We start from the raw sequence: 24,279 nt of genomic DNA, 5'->3' as shown, positions 1-24,279 counted from the left end.
CTACTATCTGTATGTATAGAGGGAATTAAAATCATATAAACAAAAGAAAATGATTATCATAGTAGGAAAAAGTGAAATCAAACTCGCCTAGTTATACATACCAAACTAATGTGAGACTTATTTGGATTCAGAAAAGGAGAACCCAGCTATCAAAGATGACCTAACAGGATTATAATTTTTTAAAAAAGACAACTTTGGAGGATCACAGGGGCCCTTCTACTAAGCTACACTAAGAAGTGGCCAGTGCTATCACTAGGCTTTCACACACACTGAGGCCACTTTAGCAAGGCTAAAAAATTGCCACATTTTCCATCTTCTCTATTAATGGTCACAAACTAATTTCCCCATTAGCATGTAGCCATTAGCACAATAGCACTTAGTGACACCTATTTTCTAAGTGATAAGGGCTCCCACACTATCCATGTGCTAATTGGTTGGCATGCACCAATATAGCTATACTGAGTAGTGCTTGTGCATGGCTACTCTCCGCCCCCAGACCCACCCCCAGTGTCCCGCAGTAGTGCTTTTCAACCTACGGTAAGCACACACTAGTAAATTCTTCGTAGTCTGCCCAAAGTTTGGCACCTACATCGGCACGCCTAACCAATGTAGTTGCCTAACTTAATTGGTTAATAGGCTTAATCGATGCTGATAATTGACACTTAATATCTTATAAAACCGTTTTAAGAAGATTAAGGCTAATCCCAAATACAGCGGTCCGTTTAATTTTGGGGTTAAAAAAACAGGAACATGTCAGCCCTTACTATCGTCAGCTGCACTGGTTGCCAATGGAAGCAAGAGTACTTTTCAAATTTGCTTATATTTGCTATAAGATGTTATTTGGATTAGCTCCATTACATCTCCTCTCTCATTTTGAATGGTACTTTTCAACAAGGCCTACTCGGCGTACTGGTTTATTTACTTTTCCTAATCCCCAAAATTGCCATTATAAAAAATATTTTGATTGATCTTTGGCTTATCAAGCAGGTAAAGTTCAAGTATGGTTAGATGACCTGATCCAACAATCTGCATCTTATTGCACCTTTAGAAAATTGATTAGGCCTATTTGTTCAAAAAATTTGTTACTTGATTGATGATAATGTCATAGTTTCTTATTATATTTTTCACTACTGAAATATTGTACTGCTTTTCTGTGTGCTTTGTATCATCATTGGAATGTCCAGTCCTCTTTATTCTGTGAACTGCCTAGAACTTTTTGGGTGTTGGAGGTATAGAAAAATAAAGTTATTATTATTATTAATTGAAAGTTAGGCGTCTAACTCAAAAACGCAATTCTATAAAAAATTAGGCACCTAAGTTCAAAGAACCTACCTAAATGTTGGTGTGGTTAGGGGTGGATTGTGGGCATGATTTTGAGTTAGGTGCTTCCTTTTGAATTAGGCGCCATTAGGCAACTAATTTAGGTACTTAGGTATTTAGGTGAAGAAAACCCTGGCATAAATACGGTGCACCTAGGGCTCCTTTTACTAAGGTATGCTAGCGGTTTTAGCGCACGCGCTAGATGCTAATGCCTCCATAGAGCTTGCATTAGTATTTTTCATTTAGTGCGTGGTTTGCGCGCGCTAATCTTAAGCGTGTGCTAAAAATGCTAGCGCACCTTAGTAAAAGGAGCCCCTAAAGTTAGGATGCCTAGCAACATCTAACATTGCTTAGGCATTGCTAAGCGTGACTCTATACAGTGTACCTATCTTTTATAAAATCACACTTAGTGCCGCACTATTCAGTATTGATTTTTTTTAGGTGACCTATATAAAATCAGGCCTACAGTGCTCACCACAGTTTAGTAAAAGGATCCTAAAGAAAGCATACTTAATATTTATATATTTAAACATACATTTGCATGGAAATTTGAAGACAGTAGATATATGTTTAACCTGCCTCAACTGTACCTTACCTAGACCATGAATAGCAAGTCAAATGGATTCCAAGGAAAACACAGTAGGTTTGGCAGGATGAAATTCAGGAATAGTCAAAAGAATCAGTTGTTGCCCTAGTTTTTCTCAAACCCACAGTGGGAGGTCTTCCTTTCACCTCTCACTTTCAGTGCCTCAGCCCCAGACAACTTCACCCTCTCCAACCACCCAAGAGCCTACAGTCAAGGTAGGCAGCAATCCATTTTCCAACTTGGACTCCTCCAGCGGTCCCATCCTGGGGTCACAGAGAGTACTAGCTCTTCGAACAATTAGCCGGAGTTCATTGAGCCGGAAACCAAAGGAGAGCCCAAGTCAAAAAGTCCTTGGGCTTTCCTTTTCTCTTGTCCATATCAAAGAAGGAAAAATAAAGCAACCAAAGAGGTCTTCCATCTTGCTCTGCCTCTAGGTGATCATATTTTTTTTTTCTATTTAGTTTTTCTCATGTATGAATTTTGATTATTGATATAAGCTTTCTGAACATTTTCATTACAACGCATTAGTCACCATTAAATTACTTATGAGTTCAAAATCATGTCTGATGAAAAAGTGCACGATAATGTATATGAATATTTACATAGAAATTGGACACTTTTGCTTTAGCACAAAGATTCTGCATTTACCATTCTGTCGTTTTTTAGGAACCACTGGATTGCCATTTCTGTAAGAAGAGAGAGAAGAAACACTGTTAAAAAGGAAGCTGAGAGTTTTTACTGAAGGTAATATTCCGCTGATGGTGGTCAAATTAAATGCTGACCATCACTGCCAAAATTCCTGCATGCCTCAATATTCAATGCTGGGCCATGCCTGAGACTAGTGTTAAATTGATTGGGATTTGGGTGGGTGAGAACAGTCAACACTTAGCTAGACAAATACCCATGTTCAGTCCATAAACGGTTAATTTAAACCAGACAAAGATATGGCATGTATGCAGTCCTATTTGGCCAGTTAACTTAACCTGTTAAGCGCTGACTCTACCCCAGCTTTACTCCCAGACCACCCACCCAATAGTTGATTTCCGTTTGAATGTTTGGGGGAATATTAAGGGGCGTTCTCCAAATAAATGCTACTGAATATTCCTTCAGTGCCTGTTTAGAACCAGTTAACCAGGCAAGAGGTAGTCACCAGCTTTAAATATCGACCCCTAAGTTAATATTATCTGTTTGGTTTTCTTTCCCTGTTTCTACCCTTTTCTAGTTGTTGAGGGTTAGGTGATTATAGTTTCTCTGTAGTGTCTGATTTTTTTTTTCTTGGCCTGCAGCAGTCCTCGGTATCTGGTCATCCAGATACTAATCATGTGTGATGCTGCTCAACTTCTGTGATCTTCTTATGTACCCCATGCAGCACAATGAGATCTCTTTGGTGTAGGTTAGTGCTTGATAATTTGTTGAAAAATTAATTAACAACTCTGCTGGGTCTACAGGAAGCTAATAACTTCACTTATTTTTGAAGGATTCCCCGCCCCCCTCCCCTTGGTGGTCTATTTTAGCCTATTTTATAAAGACACACTGGTACCTTGTGCAATTTTATGCACAAACTGTTCTCTGTAAAATGACCTCTTTAATGATCAGGAAGCCATTCCCTGTAGATACGAATATATTTTGTTTAAAAATGTTCAACATAAGTCAGCTGGAGGTCTTTGGTTATACTGTCTTTCTGGAAGATCGTTCAGGTATGATTGGTAGCATACCTAGCATGACCATTTATTTTTTTCATCAAAAAGGGACATCTATTAATTGTCAGTCCCGCCCCCCCAATCCCACCCTAGTTCCGCCCCAATCCTGCCCTAGCCCCACCCCAATCCCGTCCCCAATTTTTCCCATTCATTTTTCATGTACACATAATATCTTATTAATTCATAATGGTAACCATATAATTAAAAAAAAAACACAAAGCACACTATACGCAGAGAAAATGTTAATTATAATTTATATTTAGGGGGTTTTCAAAGATGTCAAGGCAGATGACTTTAAAATATGCAATGTCACCTCAGTAACTATAGAAAAATAGACAAATATAGTGCAAAATATAAACAGCAGATATAAATTCTAAAAACTGACACATTTTGATCACTAAATTGAAAATAAAGTCATTTTTCCTACCTTTGTTGGCTGGTGATTTCAAAAGTCTCTGGTTGCGTTTCCTTCTGACTGTGCATCTTTACTTTCATTTCTTTTTTTCTGCACTCAGGCCCAACAATTGTCCCTTTATATTCCCTCCCTCCTTCCTTCCTATGTACTTAATGTCCTCAGTGCCTCCTTCTTATGTCCTAAGTGCCCTCAGTGCCTCCTTCCTATATCCCCCTCACTGCCTTCCAGCCTTTGTCCCACCCCCCTCCCCATAAGCCTACCTGCCTGCCTGCCTGAAAACGGGACCTTTCGGCATCCCGAAGCGGTGGGTCAGGACAACGGGATGGTCAGTCCAATAACGGGATGGTCCCGTTGAAAACGGGACGTATAGTCACTTTAAGCATGCCTCAGCTTTCTTAAAGCATGTCATTATATTTCAAATTCAAACGGAATACATTTGGTTTCATATGCCACTCTAAAATACAAGTTTTAAAAATGATGGAAAATTATTCTGAAACCTTTCCCCTACTCTGATTCCGTATTGATAATATGAAGCTTTCATATAAATACCATACAAAAAACTTTTAAAAATGAACAAATGCCTTCATTTATTAGCAGGATAACTGTGGCAAGCCTGAATTTGTGACAACAGCCTATAGACCAGTGGTCTCAAACTCGCGGCCCAGGGGCCACATACGGCCCACCAGATACTATTTGAGGCCCTCGGCATGTTCATCATATTCACAAAAGTAAAATAAAACAGTTTTTTGATCATATGTCTCTTTAGCTATAAATTAGAATATTATTATTAAGACTTAGCCAAAAGGAAAGATTTATAAACTATAAAGAGTTTTATCTCATACAGAATTGTCATTTCTTTAATAAGACATTAACTATTTTTTCTGTGGCCCTCCAAGTACCTACAAATCCCAAATGTGGCCCGGCAAAGGGTTTGAGTTTGAGACCACTGCTATAAACTGAACTATTTACTTATAGAAATCTTCTGTAATGCCTCCTCTGTAAGCCACGGATAAGCATTTCCAGCTCTTAGCCCTCTAGCAGCTTTTGCTTAGCTCTGATTAATGAGCCTTCCAATCACGACTCCATAAAAAGATTTATGAGCAATTACTATATTATGTTAACAAGTAACGAGCCTCAGTTAAATAATTAACTTTTATGTGAGAATGACTCCTTTTTATCTGCCACCATAACTAACTGCTGTTCAGTAGAAGTTTCACGGTATTTTAGGCTCCTTGAATACAGGCTGAATTCTTCACCATGACAGGAGTGCAGAGTGTTTCAAAACACAGATGAAAGGAAACACTTTATTGTGAAAAGCTGAATTCTTTAAACACAGATATCATTAGTACATTATGGAGTCAATACTCAAAAGGTTTTATTCAAACAGGAGAGGCTCTTGCCTGGTTAACATAACACCAGACTTCTAGACCGCATAACCGTTAGTTCGATGTGGTTTACAAAAGTTTATAAAACTGGTACAATAAAGGTGATTAATTCAGAAATTTAGAGAAGAGGAAAGTTTTCAGTTGTTTTCTACACTGTTCATAAGGATGCACAAATGGAAGAAATAAAATAAATAAATAAACTAGTTGTAGACATAGGTATCGAAAATCTTTATCATGATGAACTATTTGGTATGCTAAGGTACGTTCAAGGTGTAGTTTGCTTTTGCATCCCTTAACAGGTGGAAAAACAAACAAACAAAGAATGTGACTTTCTATTATTCTTATGGGACGCTATATAGAATCTGTCTGCAAGGGGGCCAAACCTCTGCTAATCTGGCCATGCACCGATATTCAGCAATACTTAATCGGGTACCAGCTAGGTTAGGGGCGGTCCAGGGCAGAGCTTTAGTAGAGCCAGAACTAAGCCAGTTAGGGGCGATATTCAGGTCACTAACTGACTAAGAAAACAGGCCTGTTCTAACTTATATGCACAGTTCATTTCCAGATCAGCACACATACTTGGATATTAAATGATGGAAGTTATGCATGCCCCAGCATTGAATATCCAGGGTTAAGTCTGTCCGTTTACTAGTCACATAGAGCCGGATTTTATAAACAGAGCTTTACTTAGGTACCATAAAAGTATATAAGTAGATTATTTTCCATCATGACTGGGATAGCCATGCACATGGTTACCAAAAACTGAAAAATTGGGATTGGCTTAATTTCTCTTTTTGGTAGGACTCTTTGGGCTCCTTTACTAAGCTGTGCTAGCGTTTTTAGCGTGCCTCTCTCAGTACATCCCCTCCAACACCCATCCTCCTTTCCATGGACATATTTACTAATTAAAACAGGGATAATATACCAGCGCACTAGAAGCTTAAGAGCATTTTCCACTAAGAGAGAGGCCCTAGCTGTATGAAAAAGACGAAACACAAGTTCGTTCCACTCTTCCATAGTTCATTCTCTCCTCAGATCCTGCTCCCAAGCCCTCATAAAATGTTTTCCCCCTCCTTATCTGAGTGCAAGATTTTATATAGCCAAAAGATACACTCTTTTTCAAAATCCGTCTTACTCAATACTCCTTTCTCTACCTCCTTAGCTAGCATAAGGAGAAATTAGGTTCTTACCTGCTAATTTACTTTCTTTTAGCTTCTCCAGACCAGTAGAGGTTAACTTTACGATTGGGTATATATCTAATCATGACCAGCAGGTGGAGACTGAAAACAAAACTTTGGGACAGTATATCCTAGCCCCTCCTCTCTATTTCCCTCAGTCTGCCGAATAGCCAAGCAGAACCAAGAACTGGAAACAACAGAGAGAAAAAACAATACTCCGAAAGGAGTAACCAATAACATACCCAAAAAATGCTGTTGGAAAATGCAGAGGAGAAATTCCCGAAGGAAGAAGGTCCCCACAGCTCGCCAGCTAAGCCAGCCGAGCCACAGCCGCTGTTCTTCAATTCTCCCCGGCCCTAGAAAAATACTAGAACCCGCAGCAAAAACCAAAAACTGCCCGCGCAACAGCCCCAACAACAACAACAACAGACAGGGTGGGGACCTCTACTGGTCTGGAGAAGCTAAAAGAAAGTAAATTAGCAGGTAAGAACCTAATTTCTCCTTCTTTAGCACTCTCCAGACCAGTAGAGGTTAACTTTACGATTGGGACGTACCAAAGCAGTCCCTCTCACGGGCGGGACCCCCGAAGGGCCGATACCAGAACACGCTCACCGAACACCGCGTCCCGACGCGCCTGAACATCTACCCGATAATGCCGAACAAATGAATGCAAGGAGGACCAAACCGCAGCCTTACAAATATCCACCGGAGGCACGAGCGACGACTCAGCCCAAGAAGCCGCCTGACCCCTAGTGGAATGAGCCTTGAGAAACTCCGGAACCGGCTTCTGACTCAGAAGATAAGCGGAAGCGATCGTCTCCTTGATCCAGCGCGCAATAGTAGCCTTAGAAGCGCCAGCCCCCCGACGAGGACCCGCCAGAAGCACAAAGAGATGATCGGAGCTCCGAAAATCCCGGGTCCGCTGCACATAAGCATGGAGGACCCGACCGACATCCAACTTGCGCAGCTGTCGTTGCTCAGAAGAACCCTCCCGACTACCCAAGACCGGGAGGACCACCGATTGATTGACATGAAAAGGAGAAACTACCTTCGGCAGAAAGGAAGGAACAGGCCGCAAAACAACCCGCTCCTTTGAAAACTCCAGGAAGGGAGCCCTACAAGAGAAAGCCTGTAGCTCCGACACCCGTCTAGCGGAAGTAATGGCCACCAAAAAGACCGACTTCAGCGTAAGGTCCTTCAACGAACAGCCATCCAACGGCTCGAAAGGAGGGCGCACTAGAACAGAGAGAACCAGATTGAGATCCCAAGAGGGAATCGAGGGCCTTATGGGAGGCCTGAGCAACTTGGCCGCCCTAAGAAAGCGAATCACATCAGGAATGGCTGACAAACGCTGACCTGTCACCAGCCCCCGAAAAGCCGACAGGGCCGCCAGATGAACCCGAAGAGAAGACCAGGCCAGGCCCCTATCCAGGCCATCCTGCAAAAACTCTAGAATGTTAGGCAGAGAAGCGCGAAAGGAGACCACTCCCCGCGCTCGGCACCATTCCTCAAACAGACGCCAAACCCGTACATAAGCCCGAGAGGTAGAAAGCCTCCGGGACCCCAAAAGTGTAGAGATCACCTTGTCGGAATATCCCTTCTTACTCAGGCGGCCCCTTTCAAGAGCCAAGCCGTAAGACAAAAGGGAGACGGGTCGAACATGGGAATGGGACCCTGCGTCAGAAGATCGCACTCGAGAGGCAGAGGAAGAGGATCCGCCACCAGATGCCTCACCAGATCCGCATACCACGGACGACGAGGCCAATCCGGAGCCACCAAGACCACCAGCCCCGGATGGCGAACAATGCGAAGCAGTACTCTGCCTACTAATGGCCAAGGAGGGAACACATACAACAGCCCCTCCGTTGGCCACGGTTGGACCAGAGCATCCAGACCCTCGGCCAGACCGTCCCTGCGACGACTGAAGAAGCGGGGTACTTTGGCGTTGCCACTTGTAGCCATCAGATCCATCAGGGGCTGCCCCCAAGCACGCACTAGCAACTGAAACGCCTCGGCGCCGAGACACCACTCTCCCGGATCCAAGAAGTGACGACTGAGGAAGTCCGCCTGAACGTTTTCTACCCCGGCAATGTGAGAGGCCGAGAGGTCCAGAAGATGCGACTCCGCCCAAACCATGAGCCGAGCCGCCTCCTGCGCCACCAGAGTGCTCTTGGTGCCCCCCTGACGATTGACATAAGCCACTGCCGTGGCATTGTCCGACAGGACTCTGACCGACTTGCCCAACAAAAGGGAGTGGAAAGCCAACAGCGCCAGCCGGACCGCCCTGGTCTCCAACACGTTGATCGACCAGGAGGCCTCCTCCGTGGACCAGGTTCCCTGAGCAGAGTGACCCAGACACTGGGCCCCCCAACCCAGGAGACTCGCATCCGTAAGGAGCACCGTCCACTGCGGAAGATCCAGACCCACCCCCTGAACTAGGTGAGGGGTCCGGAGCCACCAACGCAGACTGCAGCGCGCCAAGCCTCGCAGGGGAACCGGAACATCCATCCCGTGCCTCTGGGGAGACCACCTCCGGAGCAGAGCATACTGAAGAGGACGCATGTGGGCCCGCGCCCACCTCACCACGTCCAGGGACGCCGCCATCGACCCCAGGACCTGGAGGAAATCTCGCGCCCGAGGACACCGGGACGCCAAAAGCAGGCGAATCTGAGACTGCAATTTGCTCACCCGGGCCTCTGGGAGGAAGACCTTCCCCAAGGAGGTGTCGAACAGCACCCCGAGGTACTCCAGACGCTGAGCCGGAACCAACCGACTCTTGGAAAGGTTGACCACCCAGCCCAGCGACCGGAGAAACTCCACCACCCGAGCCGTAACCCGGTAGCTTTCCTGCAACGACTTGGCCCGAATTAACCAGTCGTCCAGGTAGGGGTGTACCAGAATGCCCTCCGACCGCAAGGCTGCCGCGACGACCACCATCACCTTGGTGAACGTCCGGGGAGCCGTGGCCAGCCCAAAGGGAAGCGCACAGAACTGATAGTGCCGACCCAAGATCGCAAAGCGCAGGAAACGCTGATGAGAGGTCCGAATAGGAACATGCAAGTAGGCCTCCGTCAGATCGAGAGAAGTGAGAAACTCCCCCGGCTGAACCGCCAGAATGACCGACCGCAGCGTTTCCATACGGAAAGAGGGAACCTTGAGAGCCCTGTTGACCCCTTTCAAATCGAGGATGGGCCGAAAAGTCCCCTCCTTCTTGGGCACCACAAAGTAAATGGAGTACCTGCCCGTGCCCCACTCCGGGGGGGGCACCGGAACTACTGCCCTGAGATCTAGCAAGCGCTGAAGGGTCTGGCGAAAAGCCTGCTTCTTCCCCGGAGTCTGACACGGAGAAGCGAGGAAAAAATCCGGCAGAGAGCGGGCGAACTCCAGGGCATAACCGTCCCGCACCACCTCCAGGACCCACTGATCGGACGTGATCTCGGCCCATTTGGGAAAAAAGTCGCGCAGCCGGGCCCCCACCGGAACCAAGGGGGGCGCCGGCAAGGCGTCATTGTGCAGGACGGGAAGCGGGGGAACCGGCGGAGGGGTTCCCTGCCCCCCGACGGGCCCCCCGAAAGGGCTGCATGCGCTGGAAGAACCGACCCCGGGAAAACCCCGGAGACTGGAAAGAAGCAGCCCCACGCCCAGGGCGATACTTGCGAAATTCCCGCAAACGCCCCCGGGCCGCACCCCCCCGAGACGCCGGGCGGGCACGGTCCTCCGGCAAACGGGGAACTTTCGAGTCCGACAGAGTCTGAATTAACTTATCCAAGTCCTCTCCAAATAAAAACGACCCCCGAAAGGGAAATTTAGTAAGCTTAGCTTTGGACGCAGCATCCGCCGCCCAAGCGCGCAGCCACAACACACGCCTTGCGGCCACGCCAAAAGCCATGGACTTAGCCGAGATCCGCACCAAGTCATACAGAGCATCCGAGAGGAATGAGGCAGCCATCTCAATCTTTGCTACCTCCTGATCCACCAGAGACCAGTCGTCAGACTCTCGATCCAAGACCCGCTCCGCCCACCGAAACACGGCGCGAGCGACCAGTCCCCCACAAATAGCCGCCTGGACCCCAAAAGCAGAGACTTGAAAATTTTGCTTAAGGATGTTCTCCAATTTGCGCTCCTCAGAGTCCCGCAAGGCAGAACCGCCCTCAACAGGCACGGTATGCCGCTTGGAAATAGCCGAGACCACCGCATCCACGACTGGCGAAGCTAACGTAGCCCGATCCCCTTCAGGAATGGGATACAGGCGAGCCATGCTGCGCGCCAGCCGAAACGGCGTCTCCGGCGTTTTCCACTGCTCAAGAATAATATCCCGAATATCCTGATGCATAGGAAAAGAGCGGGAAACGGAACGGATCCCTCGTAACAGAGGGTCCCCCACACGCGGAGTCTCCGGCGGCGCGTCCTCAAAACGCAAAGCCGAAGAAACCTGTTGAATAAGGTCAGGCAGCTCATCTCTCTGAAAAAGGCGCACCACGGACGCCTCGTCACTGGAGAACGGGAAACCCGACAACCCGCCGCCAGCTTCCGTCCCCTCCAGAGGGTCCTGGAATTCCTCAGAAGGGTCCAGGTCCTCCTCCATACCGACACGTTCCTCCGACCACAAATCCTCGTCCCACGACACCCGCGGACGCTTGGACAAGAGAGGCGGCGGAGGGGACGTCACGTCAGACGAGAGAGGCAAAGCCGCAGGGAGCGCGGAGGAAACCCCACCCCCCGAGACCCCCTGGGCGCAACCGGGACCCCCAGCCGCCTGAAAATAGGCTTTGCATAATGAAAAGAAAAAATCAGGGGAAAAACCCCCCGAGGGTCCCAAGGGACTCCCTGCCACAGCAGGGGACCCAGCAGAAACCTGCCCCTGCTTAGACAAAACAGGGGGAAGGTCACCTGAGGTGGAAGACAAAATGGAGGGGCCAGACAGAGAAGATGGCGTCTTTCCCGCCAAAACAGCTCCCTCCACAGCCTGAAGCGGCTGAGAGACCTGAATAGTCTCAGCCGCTAAAACAGGCAAGCCGGCATCAGCTGTCAAAATATCAGCTGAGAGGGAATCCTCTAAAACCCGACCGTCGGCGGCTCGGGGAATCCCTCCGTGGGCGGACGGAGAAGACCGGGCTTCTCCACCGTTCCCTGCCGACTCGCGAGGCACCATCGGCGGGGAGCTCTGGGCGCCTGCAGCCGCTGCCGACGGAGCTCCTCCACCGCACCGGCCTGAACACCGCTTGCACAGGCCGGCCGCGAGTGCCTCGCGTCTGGAGCACAATGAGCACTTTTTCCCTTTAGAAGTGCTCATTGCTCCATACGCGACCTAGCTGTAAAAAAAAGTGCCGGTTAGTTGAAAAAATACAGTAAAATACAGTTTTCTTAAAGGGATACAACCCTCCAGACCAGCACTACCTCAGGATTTTTTTTTTTTTTTTTTTTTTTACAGAACAGACTCCACAGGCTCTCGAAGCAATATGCCTTGCTTGATTTAGGGGGCAAGGCTTACTGCTGAGGCTCCTCTAAAAAAATATGGGGAGGTGGAGGAAGTGGGGGGAGGGACCCCGCTCGTGACCCGCCGGGTTTGACACCCCCGAGGTCGGACGAACCCCCAAACAGAGTCCGTCCAAGCTCCGTCCGGCTAAAAACAGGGACAATAAACCTCTAAACAAATTCCAACAGCCCTACCAAGGGAGATGGGTACAGATCACTCAACACCTGCTGGAGACTGAAAGAAGACTGAGGGAAATAGAGAGGAGGGGCTAGGATATACTGTCCCAAAGTTTTGTTTTCAGTCTCCACCTGCTGGTCATGATTAGATATATACCCAATCGTAAAGTTAACCTCTACTGGTCTGGAGAGTGCTAAAGAATATAGTTTTTCACCTGTAAATACGGGAAGCGATCTCCTGCTATAAGCTGATACTGATTTTGAAGATTTCCAAAAGCTTTAATTCCCTCTCCATCAATAAACTGTCCAAAATATCTCAAGCCCTTTCGCTCCCATTTCTTAAAGATTCCCCCTTCCCTTCCTGGTAAAAAATCGGACGCAAATAATATGGGGCAAAAATACATCCTCTTCTCTTTTCCCAACAATCTTTGGGCTGCTCCTTTCCATACCCTCATTGACCAACAGCTGAATGGATTAGTTATATTTATCAACTCCTTCTCCCCCAAGCCCACACAAGGTAAATATTTCAGATCCCTGATACCTCGTGGACCCTCCAGCAATCCCTGTTCTACCCTAAGCATGCATATTTATCATATGTATATTCATTGTATATTCAGTAAAGCCATTGATAGTGTCCCACACCATAGGTTATTGAACAAAATGGATACAATGGGACTAGGAGAAATATTGACTACATGGGTTAGAGACTGGCTCTATGGTAGACTTCAGACGGTGGTGGTAAATGGTACTCCCTCAGAAACAAACATCGGAAGTGACCAGTGGAGTGCCGCAGGGCTCGGTCTTGGGTCCGATACTATTTAATATCTTTGTACAAAACCTGCCCCAAGGACTTCGAGGTAAGATTACATTATTTGCCATTGACGCTAAGCTATGCAACATGGACAGCGCATCCGTGCCCGACACTATGAGGCAGGACCTATTTTTACTGGAAAAATGGTCAAATACTTGACCAAAAAGTGTAAGGTTATGCACGTTTATAGCGGTAACCCCTGCAGAACATACACCCTAAATGGTGAAACCTTAACAAGAACTGTCGCAGAACGGGACCTGGGTGTAATCATTAGTGAAGATATGAAGACTACCAATCAGGTGGAGAAAGCTTCAACCAAGGCTAGACAGATCCTGGGTTGCATCCGAAGAAGTTTTGTCAGCCGAAAGCCTGAAGTTATAATGCCATTGTACAGGTCCATGGTGAAACCTCATCTGGAGTACTGTGATCAGAATTGGAGGCCACATTATCAAAAGGATGTGAAGAGAATGGAATCTCTTCAGCGAATGGCCACTAAGATGGTCTCAGGACTTAAGGATCTCCCATATGAAGAATATCTAAGCAGGCTGCAGTTATATTCTCTCGAGGAACGCAGAGAGAGGGGAGACATGATAGAGACGTTCAAATATCTTACAAGCCGTGCTGAGGTGGAGGAAGACATCTTTTTCCTTACAGGTCCCACGGCAACAAGAGGGCATCCGCTCAAACTCAAGGATGGGAGACTTCATGGCGACATCAGGAAGTACTTCTTCACTGAAAGGGTGGTTGATCGATGGAATGGTCTTCCACGTCAGGTACTTGAAGCCATCAACGTGCTCGACTTCAAGAAACGATGGGATAAACATGTGGGTTCACTCCAGGGAAATGCTTAGGGGAGGGTTCTTTGAGTGGGCTCACTTGTTGGGCCGTCGGCTCTTTTCTGCCGTCATACTCTATGTATTCTATGTATTGCAGATGACTTGAAAAGCAGACTGGTTTGGTGTTCTCCGATGACTGGATTGAGAACCCCTTTTGTATACATATACAGACACATTTCACAGTTTGACATGGATGGATAGCATGGTTCAAAAACCACATAAAGAGCAAAAAGCAAACATGGTTGATGGTTGAATTGGATTTGTGATATTTCTTATAAAGCAGAAGATATAGGGGTCCTTTTACTAAGGTGTGCTAATCGATTTAGCGCATGCTAAATGCTAAGGCGCTCATTATATTCTATGGGCGCCTTAGCATTTAGCACATGCTAATCTTTAGCACGTGCTAAATCGGTTAGCGCACCTTAGTAAAAGGACCCCCATAGCGTTTTATCTATGAGATTTTGTGAATAAGTAGAAATTTGGGCAGCAATGTGGGCAGCAGAAGCTTTTATTAGATATAACATGTAATGTTTAAAATATTTTGTATGTTGACTGTAAATTGCTTAGAATTGTAAGCAGTATATATATATTTTTAAATAAAGAAATAAATAGATATTTTATTTCTTTATCTTTCTATGGTCTCCAGACTGCTTAATATCAACACCATTCTGGCCAGTTCAAACAATTTATTATTCTGTTCTCAGTTTAGTCATATTCATAATAATAATTATTATTATTTTACTCTGTATATATATATATATATATGTATATATATATATTTTTTTTTTTTATTTATTTTTTAATGCAGTCCTTTGTGTCTGGTAATGAGCTGTGTGCCCATGAACTTACCGTATTGCCATGATCTGTACATGTTGACTGGCTGCTTCAAGAATTCTTATGGCTTCCTCTAGCTGCATGCCTTCTGTGCACAGGCCACAGATGGAGAGAATTAGATCATCTGGCTGCAGGCTGCCTTCCCTACTAGCAGGAGAATCTGGCACAATTTCTAGAATATATATGTCTTGCAAGTGGCTTCCAGCTCTTCTGGCTAACTTTAACCCTAGGATAAAAGAAATAAGCATTCCTTACTGAGGTGTTACTAAAGTTGCGCTGTGTAAATGCAGCAGAAATTCTGCACATTCTCTTAACTTTTTAATGCAGTTTTTGCAAAGAACTACAACTGGATGGTAGAGATGGTGCAGACAAATTCAATACAGAATAAAACCCCATAGTATTCCCTATGTCCAAAGCGTGACAGATAGAATAGGAAAACTATTGAAGAAAAACGGCATCAAAACAGCCTAAAGTTCACCACAGAAGTTAGCATCTACACTCACACATGTGAAAGACCGGTTACTCTAGTGCTCAAAAGCTCTAGAGTGTATAAAATCTCATGCAGTTGTAGTCAATGGTACATTAGCAAAACTGGATGTACCATGGGGGAACGGCTACAAAAGAGCATAAAAGGCACCATGAGCTCTGCAGCTTGGAAAAATCAGCTATAGTCCTTCAAGCTAAGGCAATTGGTCATACGTTTAGATCTGGTGATCAAGATGAAAGAGGCAATAGGGATAGCTAATAACTTCAGTGGACGCAAAGGGCTCATCCTAAACAAACCATGGCAACTGCTCATTCAAAGAAATTTAGCGCAAAGGACTGGTGCTGAGGACAAACATCTTCTTCCCCCCCTCAAAGTTTTAGAATATGACCTACTGAAATTCCTCCCTCCCCTTCCCTGCCCCAAAGGCAAAACTGTCACAAGAATTTCCAGCCTCATTTCCAGCAGAATTTAAAATTGCGACCAATGGGCATTGTCTATCCATGGTATGATTATATTTTCCTGTTCTTTGGTGGAAAAAAAGCCTCAGATCTGGAGCACATGCACCATCCAGTGTATCTATATAATCTCTATTCTTGATCCTGATTTTAATCAATGGCAAAACAGAACAGAGCCCACCGAAGTGCAGCCCCACTTTAAACCCACAGGTTAAAACCACAGGCTCGCGAGTAACCCTTCCCTGTAGAAACTGCAGAGGAACCGGGAGAGGCGGTCACGGGTGGGACTTCCTCGCTGGAGCTTGGGAACCCACAGAGGAACCGGGAGAGGCAGTCACAGGCAGGACTTCCGCACTGGAGCTGGGGAAGGAGAGAGGGAAGGCGGCGGCGGGACTCAGTCCCTGAAGCCAGCGAGAGGGAAGTCAGAAGAGCAAGCGCATGCACATAACATCTGTAGTCGCTGTGGGGTGTGCCTCTGATCGCCCCAATATGCATGAGGAGGGTTGGTGAATCGGTCGCCCAGGAAGACTCGGCCACGTATCAGCCGCGGATTGGATATCTAAGGTAAGTATAGTGAATCTAGCCCTATATAATAAAAAAAATAAGAAGTGGATAAACACCTCTATGATATCAAAGATAGTTGAATACAAAGAAGAGATGGAGAGATGTTTCCACTGGGATCTTTAATAAGGTTCTGAAACAATACTGACTCAACACGGCCACTGTTTCAGCACCCTAAGGGTGCCTTCTTCAGGAGTCCAAGTTGCAATATGTTCAGGTGTGGATTGAAGATATCAATATATATAGGATGAATATAATATTTGCTATATACTCAGTTAAAAGGACTAAATGTAAAAGATATATAAATGCATCATACCATGATGCCTAAATACACCAAAACCAAAAGAGAATGCTGTACTGAAAGCCATCACAGAAGCGTTCTAATTCTGATTGTAACACCATTACAGAAGCTCATGTAAACCACTCTGAATTTACTCACCCAGTCATTAGTAGCAATATAGAAGCTTTCAATAAACAATAATTCTATAACTGAGTGCTGGCAGTTGCATGCACCTTGGCACATATGCACACAATTGTGCTACGCACTATTCTATAAAGGAGCACATAAGTACTAACACAGCTAACTGCATACATGTGTGTGGAGCATGAGCATGTCGTCTACATACACACACACTTTCTAAAATACTTTGAATTGTGTATAGTGCATATTGTACTTAGGTGTACCAACGTAAAACAGCCATAGAAATGGCATAAGTAGGCACACCTACAAATAAGTGCATCAATGCCAAGCTATGCTAGCATTCTGTAATGGATTCTTGGATGCTGTTATAGAATTGGTGATCAGAAATGGCACCAGGGCATCTAACCTGAGGCACAAAGTCATAGAGTGGTCCCCTTATAACCTTCCATTGCCTCAGGAATAAACTTAGATCTTAAGCCTTTCAGAGCCATGAAAATACCTGTTGTACTTGGATGTAAGTTGACTTCACTTACTGCCAAAAAGGCATGAGCTACATCCAAAATCCCTCTTCACATTTTACATCTAATTGAATAAGAGCACCAAGTGGCATAAGATTACTAATATGCTTTTCATCTCCAGGTATTTGTTTTCCATAATAATGAACCAGTTGAATTAGACTACTAACATAACAAAATGGCCGTATGGCAGGCTTTACTTCAACCTCGATGGAAAATAAGCAATTCAGTTCTACTGAAAAGAGTACAGGATGCCAAAGCTTAAGATATTATTGGTGACAGTTCTGTTTATGAACCAAAATCTCGATATGGTAATATTATAAATGTGAAAACATATTGTGAAACTGAATATACTCGTATGCAAAGATTTTTCTATTTATCAGTCCCTAGCAGCGACATTTTGCTAATGATTAATATTCACTTTATTCACACAACTAACCTAGTTGTCCAGTGCAATCCTTGATGAGGGTAATAATTGGAACATCTTTTTGTTTGGTAATATCACAGCTGTTTGCTTCAACTTGTTCTATCAAAAACTTTGAGTCAGCAGGTGAATGTTGTAGCAATGTCATATCTTGATCCTGAAGAGAAATAGGGGACACCATTTTTTTATCCATGTACCATTTCCCAAAGTGGATATATTCCAATCCTTAAAATGAATTGCATAAAAATCTTTTTTTTTTTTTTGCTTTTCTACCTTTATCTGGACATTTTTCTAATGGATTGGGCCCAGTCCATTCCACTTATTGTGTCGGTCTTCTCCTGAATTTTCTTCCAGACTGGCCTTTCCATTTCTCTTCTCTTGTCTTTATTTCTATTCTCTTCTCTTGTCCTTCTTCCCTTACTCCCCTACATATTTCTGGCACTGATTGTTTTTATGTTTCTATTTTTTTTTTAATTTTCTCTTCTCTGTATCTATATCCACCCATATATGACTTTTACACATCATTTACTCTTTCTCTTATCCTCTATTCCTTAGACCCTTCTTTTCACATTTCCCTCTCATTCTCTCTCCAATAATCCCATTACCCCTGCTTTCTCCTTCCACAGTCTCCTATCCCCCTCTATCTTTCTCTTACTCCCTAGTTCCCCCATTTCTATCCTCTATTCTTACCCTCTCAGCCCTTATCCCCTCATAAGCCCTAGCTTCATCCCTGACTCTCTTTCCTTTCCTCATTTCCAGGCCATTCTACGTATCTTTTACCATCAACTCTATTTCCTATTGCATTTCTTTCATCATCTTTTAATCCCATTTCCATCATTATTCAACTCTTTCACAGACCTATCCCCTTCCTCTCTTGTATACCCCCCCATTATAGCCTCAATCACACATGCAAAACATAAGATAGTTCTTCTTCAAATTCAAGATAAGTGATCACAAACGAAAAGTACTAATGTAGGCAAAAATTAAACTGAAACTTTGGGTGCCCAGCCAGTAATGGTGGTGATATCTCAGGCCTCTTCAATAGAAGTCATGCAGGCTACTACCCAATTTACTTTTCTCAATGCCAGTCCTAATGAGGTACATCCTAGAATATTAAGAAAGCTCAGAAATGCTTTGGTAGGCCAGATGAAGGATTTACATAATAGAACTGGTGATCTGAATGTTTCTATAGGTCTGAAGAAATGTAGATGCTATCCTTCTTCATCAAAATAACAATAGGAAGGAGGTTAGTCATTTAGTTTGATCTCGGTAATAGGAAAATTAATAGAGAATCCACAGAAAAAAGGTCAATAAAGCATTTTAAATCAAGTAAGTTATAGGAACCAAGATACCATGGGTTTCCAAAATTTGATCAAGATAGAGAAAGTATAATCAACTTTTTTGACTAGCTGGCCAGAAAACTAGATAATACGCGGGCACTGTATATGTATATGTGGCTCATGCCATTGCAAAAAAAACAAAAAACCCCAAAACACATATTTGCTGATGATAGTGCACGCTCTTTCAAAAGAGTTCACATTATTTGGAAAGAATGTAGACTTTTTTTTCCAGATAGTGCACCCATTTGAACTATTGTGCATGGTAAACTACTACAAAAGAATACTTCCCCTCTTTATAAATAGTGTAAACTATTGTGAAAGAATGCACACTCAGTCTGCTCAATATTCAGACTGGAGGAGCTAGCTAACTGTCTCCCGCGGTAGGGTTACCATATGGCTCCAGAAAAAGGAGGACAGATTGAGACAACCGGGTTTTACTTCTATTGAAAGCAATGGAAGTAAAAAGCAATGGAAGTAAAACCCAGATGTCTCAATCCGTCCTCCTTTTTCTGGAGTCATATGGTAACCCTATCTCGTGGTCTGTGGCAAAACCAGAAATTTAATGCCAGTATCATATCCAGCAACAGGCATTGAATTTCCAGTTTAGATTTGGCCAGCCAAGACATAGCTGGCTAATAGATACCATAGATAAAACTGATTTTTAGGCAAGTCTATCTAGCCACTGAACTTTGGTGACAAGCCGCTGAATATTGGCAATGACATAGTTGATCATCGGGCTCTCCTCCAAACAAGATATTCAGTAGAAGATAGCTGGCGATCTCCCACTGAATATCGGTGGATAGCTATGTGCTATTTAGCTGGCCAGAAGTAGAGAATGACACGGTGACAAAATTCATCACCGTTCCCGTCCATGCGGATAACCGCGGGAAACTATCTTCATGTCATTCTTTAAGGAGAGAGGGAAGAATCAGAGTATGAATGGGTACAGCCTCTGACCCTCAAGCCTTACATTGAAGAATGCTGGTGTAGAAGGACTGAGGTTGAGATAGACACTGAAGAATGACAGTCTCTGGTATCCAGAGCTGAGATTGTGATGTCATAATGCCTCATTCCACCAATGCCTAAAAGCCAACCTCATCAGTGATGTCACAATGGCTAGACAATCCTATACTTGGCTCACATAAGAATCAGAGTATGAATGGGCACAGCCACTGACTCTCAAGCCTTACATTGAAGAATGCTGGTGTAGAAGGACTGAGGTTGAAATAGACACTAGAGAATGACACGGGGAAAAAATCTGTCCCCGTCACCGGCCCACCATCCTCTGCACCGCCCCGTCACCGCCGTTCCCTTCACCGCCCCGTCACCGTCACCGCCATCCCTTTCACCGCCCCTTCACCGCCACTGCCATCCCATTCACCGCCCCGTCACTGTCCCCGCTGCATCCATATAAGCCTTAGTACTGTAATATTTAGCTTATTCCTTTCTTATAAATCAAAGTTCCTACTGCTGAACTAGAGAAAGAGATGTTCAGCTGGCAGGGCTTTGCTTATAAATTTTTATCAACACAACTAATATGCTACTTTATCCGAAAGCAAAAAATAAATAAATAAATAGAATTTTTTTTCTACCTTTGTTGTCTGGTTTCTGCTTTCCACATCTTCTCATTCAATTCCTTCCATCCACTGTGTGTCTTCTCTCTGCGTCTTCCATTTGCTGTTACTGTGCCTCTCCCTTCACCCCCCCCCCTCCAATTGGTCTAGCACCCATCTTCTTCCCTCCGCTCCCCCATAGTCTGGCATCTGTCTTCTTCCCACTCTGTCTTCCACATTTCCCTTCAGGGTCTGTTCCTCTCCACCCTCCTTCAATGTCTGTCCTATTCCTTTCCAACACCACCCTTCCCTTCCTCCTTTACCATCTGTTCCTTTCTACTACCCTTCAGCTCCTCTGGCGTGGCCTATCTATCTACCTACCTTCCTCCCTCTTATTTTCATGGCATGTTACAATGTAATTTGTGCAAGCCACTGGAGCCTGCAAGCTCGGTCCCTGTCCCATCCCCACAAACCATCTCGCTTCTGTGCTCCTATTTTCCCCATTTCTAATATCTCCCCTATGTATCTGCCATTGCCCCCCCCTGTGTCCATATACCATCCCCATGGCATGTCCCCTTTATGTCTCTGTCCCTATGCCCCATGCACATAATTTCCCCTTTCTGTTACCTTCCTGTGTCCAGATTTTCCCTATCTTCCTCTTCCATACCAGTGTGTCTCTTCTTTTCAACCCCATCTAGCTTTTTTCCCTCTTTCTTCCCCCCCCCCCCTGCTTCTAGCATCTGGCTCACCTGCCTGTCCTTCCCTTTCTTTCCCGCTGTGGGTTTTTCTTTCCGTCTTCATCCCCTTGGCCCAGAATCCTTTTCCCTTTCACTCCCTCCTTCCAATTTGAGCCGCGAGCGATCGCACGGTCCCCGCAGCCACAACCCGCCTGCCCAATCGATCCTAGTGTTTAGCCAGCTCTCTCCCTTCTCCTCACCTTAGTTTGTAAGCATTCTTTTTTGGCGACCTGCACGCTTTCCCAAAGAGCCGCGCACGCGCGACTGCTCAGTGTTGAATCTTCTGCTCTGCTGCAACTTCCTGTTTCCGGTTGCATCAGAGCAGAAGATCGAAACTGAGCAGCAGCGGGTGCGCGGCTCTCTGATAGAGTGCGGGTCGCCGAAAAAGAAAACCTACAAACTAAGGTGAGGAGAAGGGAGAGAGCTGGCTAATCACTAGGATCGATTGGGCAGGCGGGTGGGCTGCGGGGACCGCGCGATTCTTCATGCCTCACTGCGGGGACAAGACCATTCACCGCCCCACGGGCGGTGAATGGCCTTGTCCCCGTCGCCGCAGCAACTGCTAGTTTTCGTTCCCCGTTTCGGCGGGTGACCCACGGCTAAAATGCGGTGGCCGCGGGTAAACCGCCACCGTGTCATTCTCTAATAGACACTAGAAAATTACATGGGATTATTTCCCGCGGTTATCCATTGGGACGGGAACGGTGATGAATTTTGTCACCGTGTCATTCTCTAGCCAGAAGCTCTTCCAGCTGGCCAAACAGTGCTGAATATCGAACCCAATGACAACAAAATGACCAAATGAAAATGAATAAATGGGAAATGCCATGAAACAGAAATGTTCCATCTGCTCATCCCTTTAATTTAGGAAGAAGCATTTTGATAATCGTTGATTTTCCTTAGTATTACTATGCAGTTCAGCAGCAATAGCTCATGTCTGGAAGTTTTTAAGCAACAGTTAGTTAGACGTGCCTGTGAGCTGATTCCAGCGTATCTGAAAATAACAGAAGATAAATGCACAATTTATTTCACAGCTAATAAAATGCAATCACGGGCTGAGTCTATAAATGGCGCCTAGAAAAATGGTGTTGGCCGTATATCAATCACACTTAGATGCCATTTACAGAATTGTGGTTAAGTAAAAACTTAAGACGCCTGAAATGTATGCCAGGGTTTTAAAGACCTACATTTCAGGCTAAATTTCGGCGTTAGCCACTGCTAAGCACCATGAGATAGGCGCCTATCTTTTATAGAATCAGATAGGCACTTAACTGATTTTTTTTTTTCCCAATTATTGAGGCTATTAAGAGTATTTAGCCAATTAAGTTAGACACCATTTATAGAATCTGGCCCTCAATGAATATTGTAGGCTCCTGGTCAGTATATTTTGTGCGTATAGTTGAATGCTTTTATAGAGAATAAAACAAGATACAGTGACTAAGAAAGAAATGTGTCAATTAATAAATAGACATATTGAATATATGGAAGCAGATAGCTATCACTTACTCTGATGTGCTCTTCCTCCTCTTCTTCAAGCATTTCTATGTCCTCCCATTCGCTGTCACTGTCACATGGGTCTTTCACAGTTAAGGACTCGGGGAAAGGTACCTCAATGCGAGGCTGTGGCGTGGGGACAACAGTGCATGTTCCTGTAGAGTTATCACCGTACGACAGCGAGAGAACTGATGCAGAGCATATAGTAAGATACTCTTCGTCTACTGGTGTAGGAGATGGAATTTGCGGTAGGCAATATGTTTCTGATATATCACAGTCATTCTTCATCACTGTAGAGCTAACATAGAATATTATAATTACTATAGTCTTCAGGTATGACAAGAGGTGCTTCGCGTATCCATAACATGCATTATTTTATATTATAGGTTACCAGGTCAAAAGACATGTGAATCAAGTAGAGGAGTAGCCTAGTGGTTAAGCACTGACAACCAGAGAAGCCTGGCGTAAAGGGGGGAGAGGTCCGCCCCGGGCACCGTCTTGGTTGGGGCACCTGCACCCATCCTCCTCTCCACTCCACATTGGCTTTTCCTCTGACGTCACTTCCTGGACCTGCGCCTAGGAAGTGACATTAGAAGAAGAGCTGAAGCTGGCATGAGCAACAGTCTGGGGTTGCTGCTCATGCCGGGAATGTTAAAGAGGTACAGGGGAAGGGAAGGGGCGCACGCGTGCAGCAGGAGGGGATGGGGAAGGAGCGGATGGAGTGGGGGGGGTGGAGAAGAGGATGAGGGAGGGGCACCACCACTTTGGGCACCTCTCACCCTCGCTACACCACTGGCCTGATTCAAATCCTACTGCTGCTCCGTGTGATCTTGGGCAAGTCACTTAACTATCCAATACCCTAGGTACAAACTTAATGAGGCAATTCTATAGAGTGGTGTCTAAATGAGGCACACTTAGGGCCAAATTCTACATATGGTGCCAATCAGCATGGTGCTTAGCGCAATTCTGTAGAAAGGCTCCCGTATGTGGCATAACATTTAGGTTCACCCATTTAGGGTACGCAGATCAGGCATATTCTATAACAGTGTGCCAAACTTTTAGGAATGCCCACTACCTGACCATGCTCCTCCTCTAGCCATGCCCTCTTTTGAGATTTGTACACTAGAAGTGACGCGCACTACTTTATAGAATGCACCTACCAAGTTGTGTGTGTAATTTAATTAGTGCCGATTAACATCAATTATTAGGTGTTAATGGCCAGTTATATGCACCGATTGGCTTGTTAAACAAGTTGTGCATGCAAATCGGCTGTGCGCACCAATTTGCACGTGCAACTTAGGACACTATATATAAAATTTGGATCTTAATGTCAATTATATAAAGGCATTAAGGGATCCTTTTACAAAGGCGTGCGCTAAAATGCCGCGCGAGCTAGCTGCTACCGCCTCCTCTGGAGCAGGCGGTAGTTTTTCGGGTAGCGCACGCTAATCCGGTGCGTGCGCTAAAAACGCTAGCGCAGTTTTGTAAAAGGAGCCCTAAGTGCTTTAAAGAATAATAGCACAAAGCTACTTTATCATGCCAAAACTTAGGTGTGCCAACTTATGGCAGACAAAA

General features: G+C 45.1%; 1 protein-coding gene across 7 annotated transcripts in view; it reads right to left on the bottom strand.

The window, feature by feature from the left end:
* The window catches only part of FRMPD2 (FERM and PDZ domain containing 2), a 204,348-nt gene that overhangs the window by 64,043 nt on the left and 116,026 nt on the right, over positions 1-24,279 (bottom strand). For all 7 annotated transcript variants that reach the window (XM_033942808.1, XM_033942809.1, XM_033942810.1 and 4 more), the window contains 4 exons: positions 22,717-23,002; positions 17,596-17,737; positions 14,733-14,943; positions 2,555-2,592 (listed from right to left, as the gene is read on the bottom strand). In XM_033942808.1, the coding sequence (XP_033798699.1) occupies positions 2,555-2,592; positions 14,733-14,943; positions 17,596-17,737; positions 22,717-23,002 (677 nt within the window). The remainder of the gene's footprint in view (positions 1-2,554; positions 2,593-14,732; positions 14,944-17,595; positions 17,738-22,716; positions 23,003-24,279) is intronic.

Source organism: Geotrypetes seraphini, chromosome 4 (assembly GCF_902459505.1).
Source record: "Geotrypetes seraphini chromosome 4, aGeoSer1.1, whole genome shotgun sequence".
In the NCBI taxonomy this organism is placed as follows: Eukaryota; Metazoa; Chordata; class Amphibia; order Gymnophiona; family Dermophiidae; genus Geotrypetes; species Geotrypetes seraphini.
Note: the sequence above shows the minus strand (reverse complement) of the source record. Positions and strands in the feature narration are given on the sequence as shown.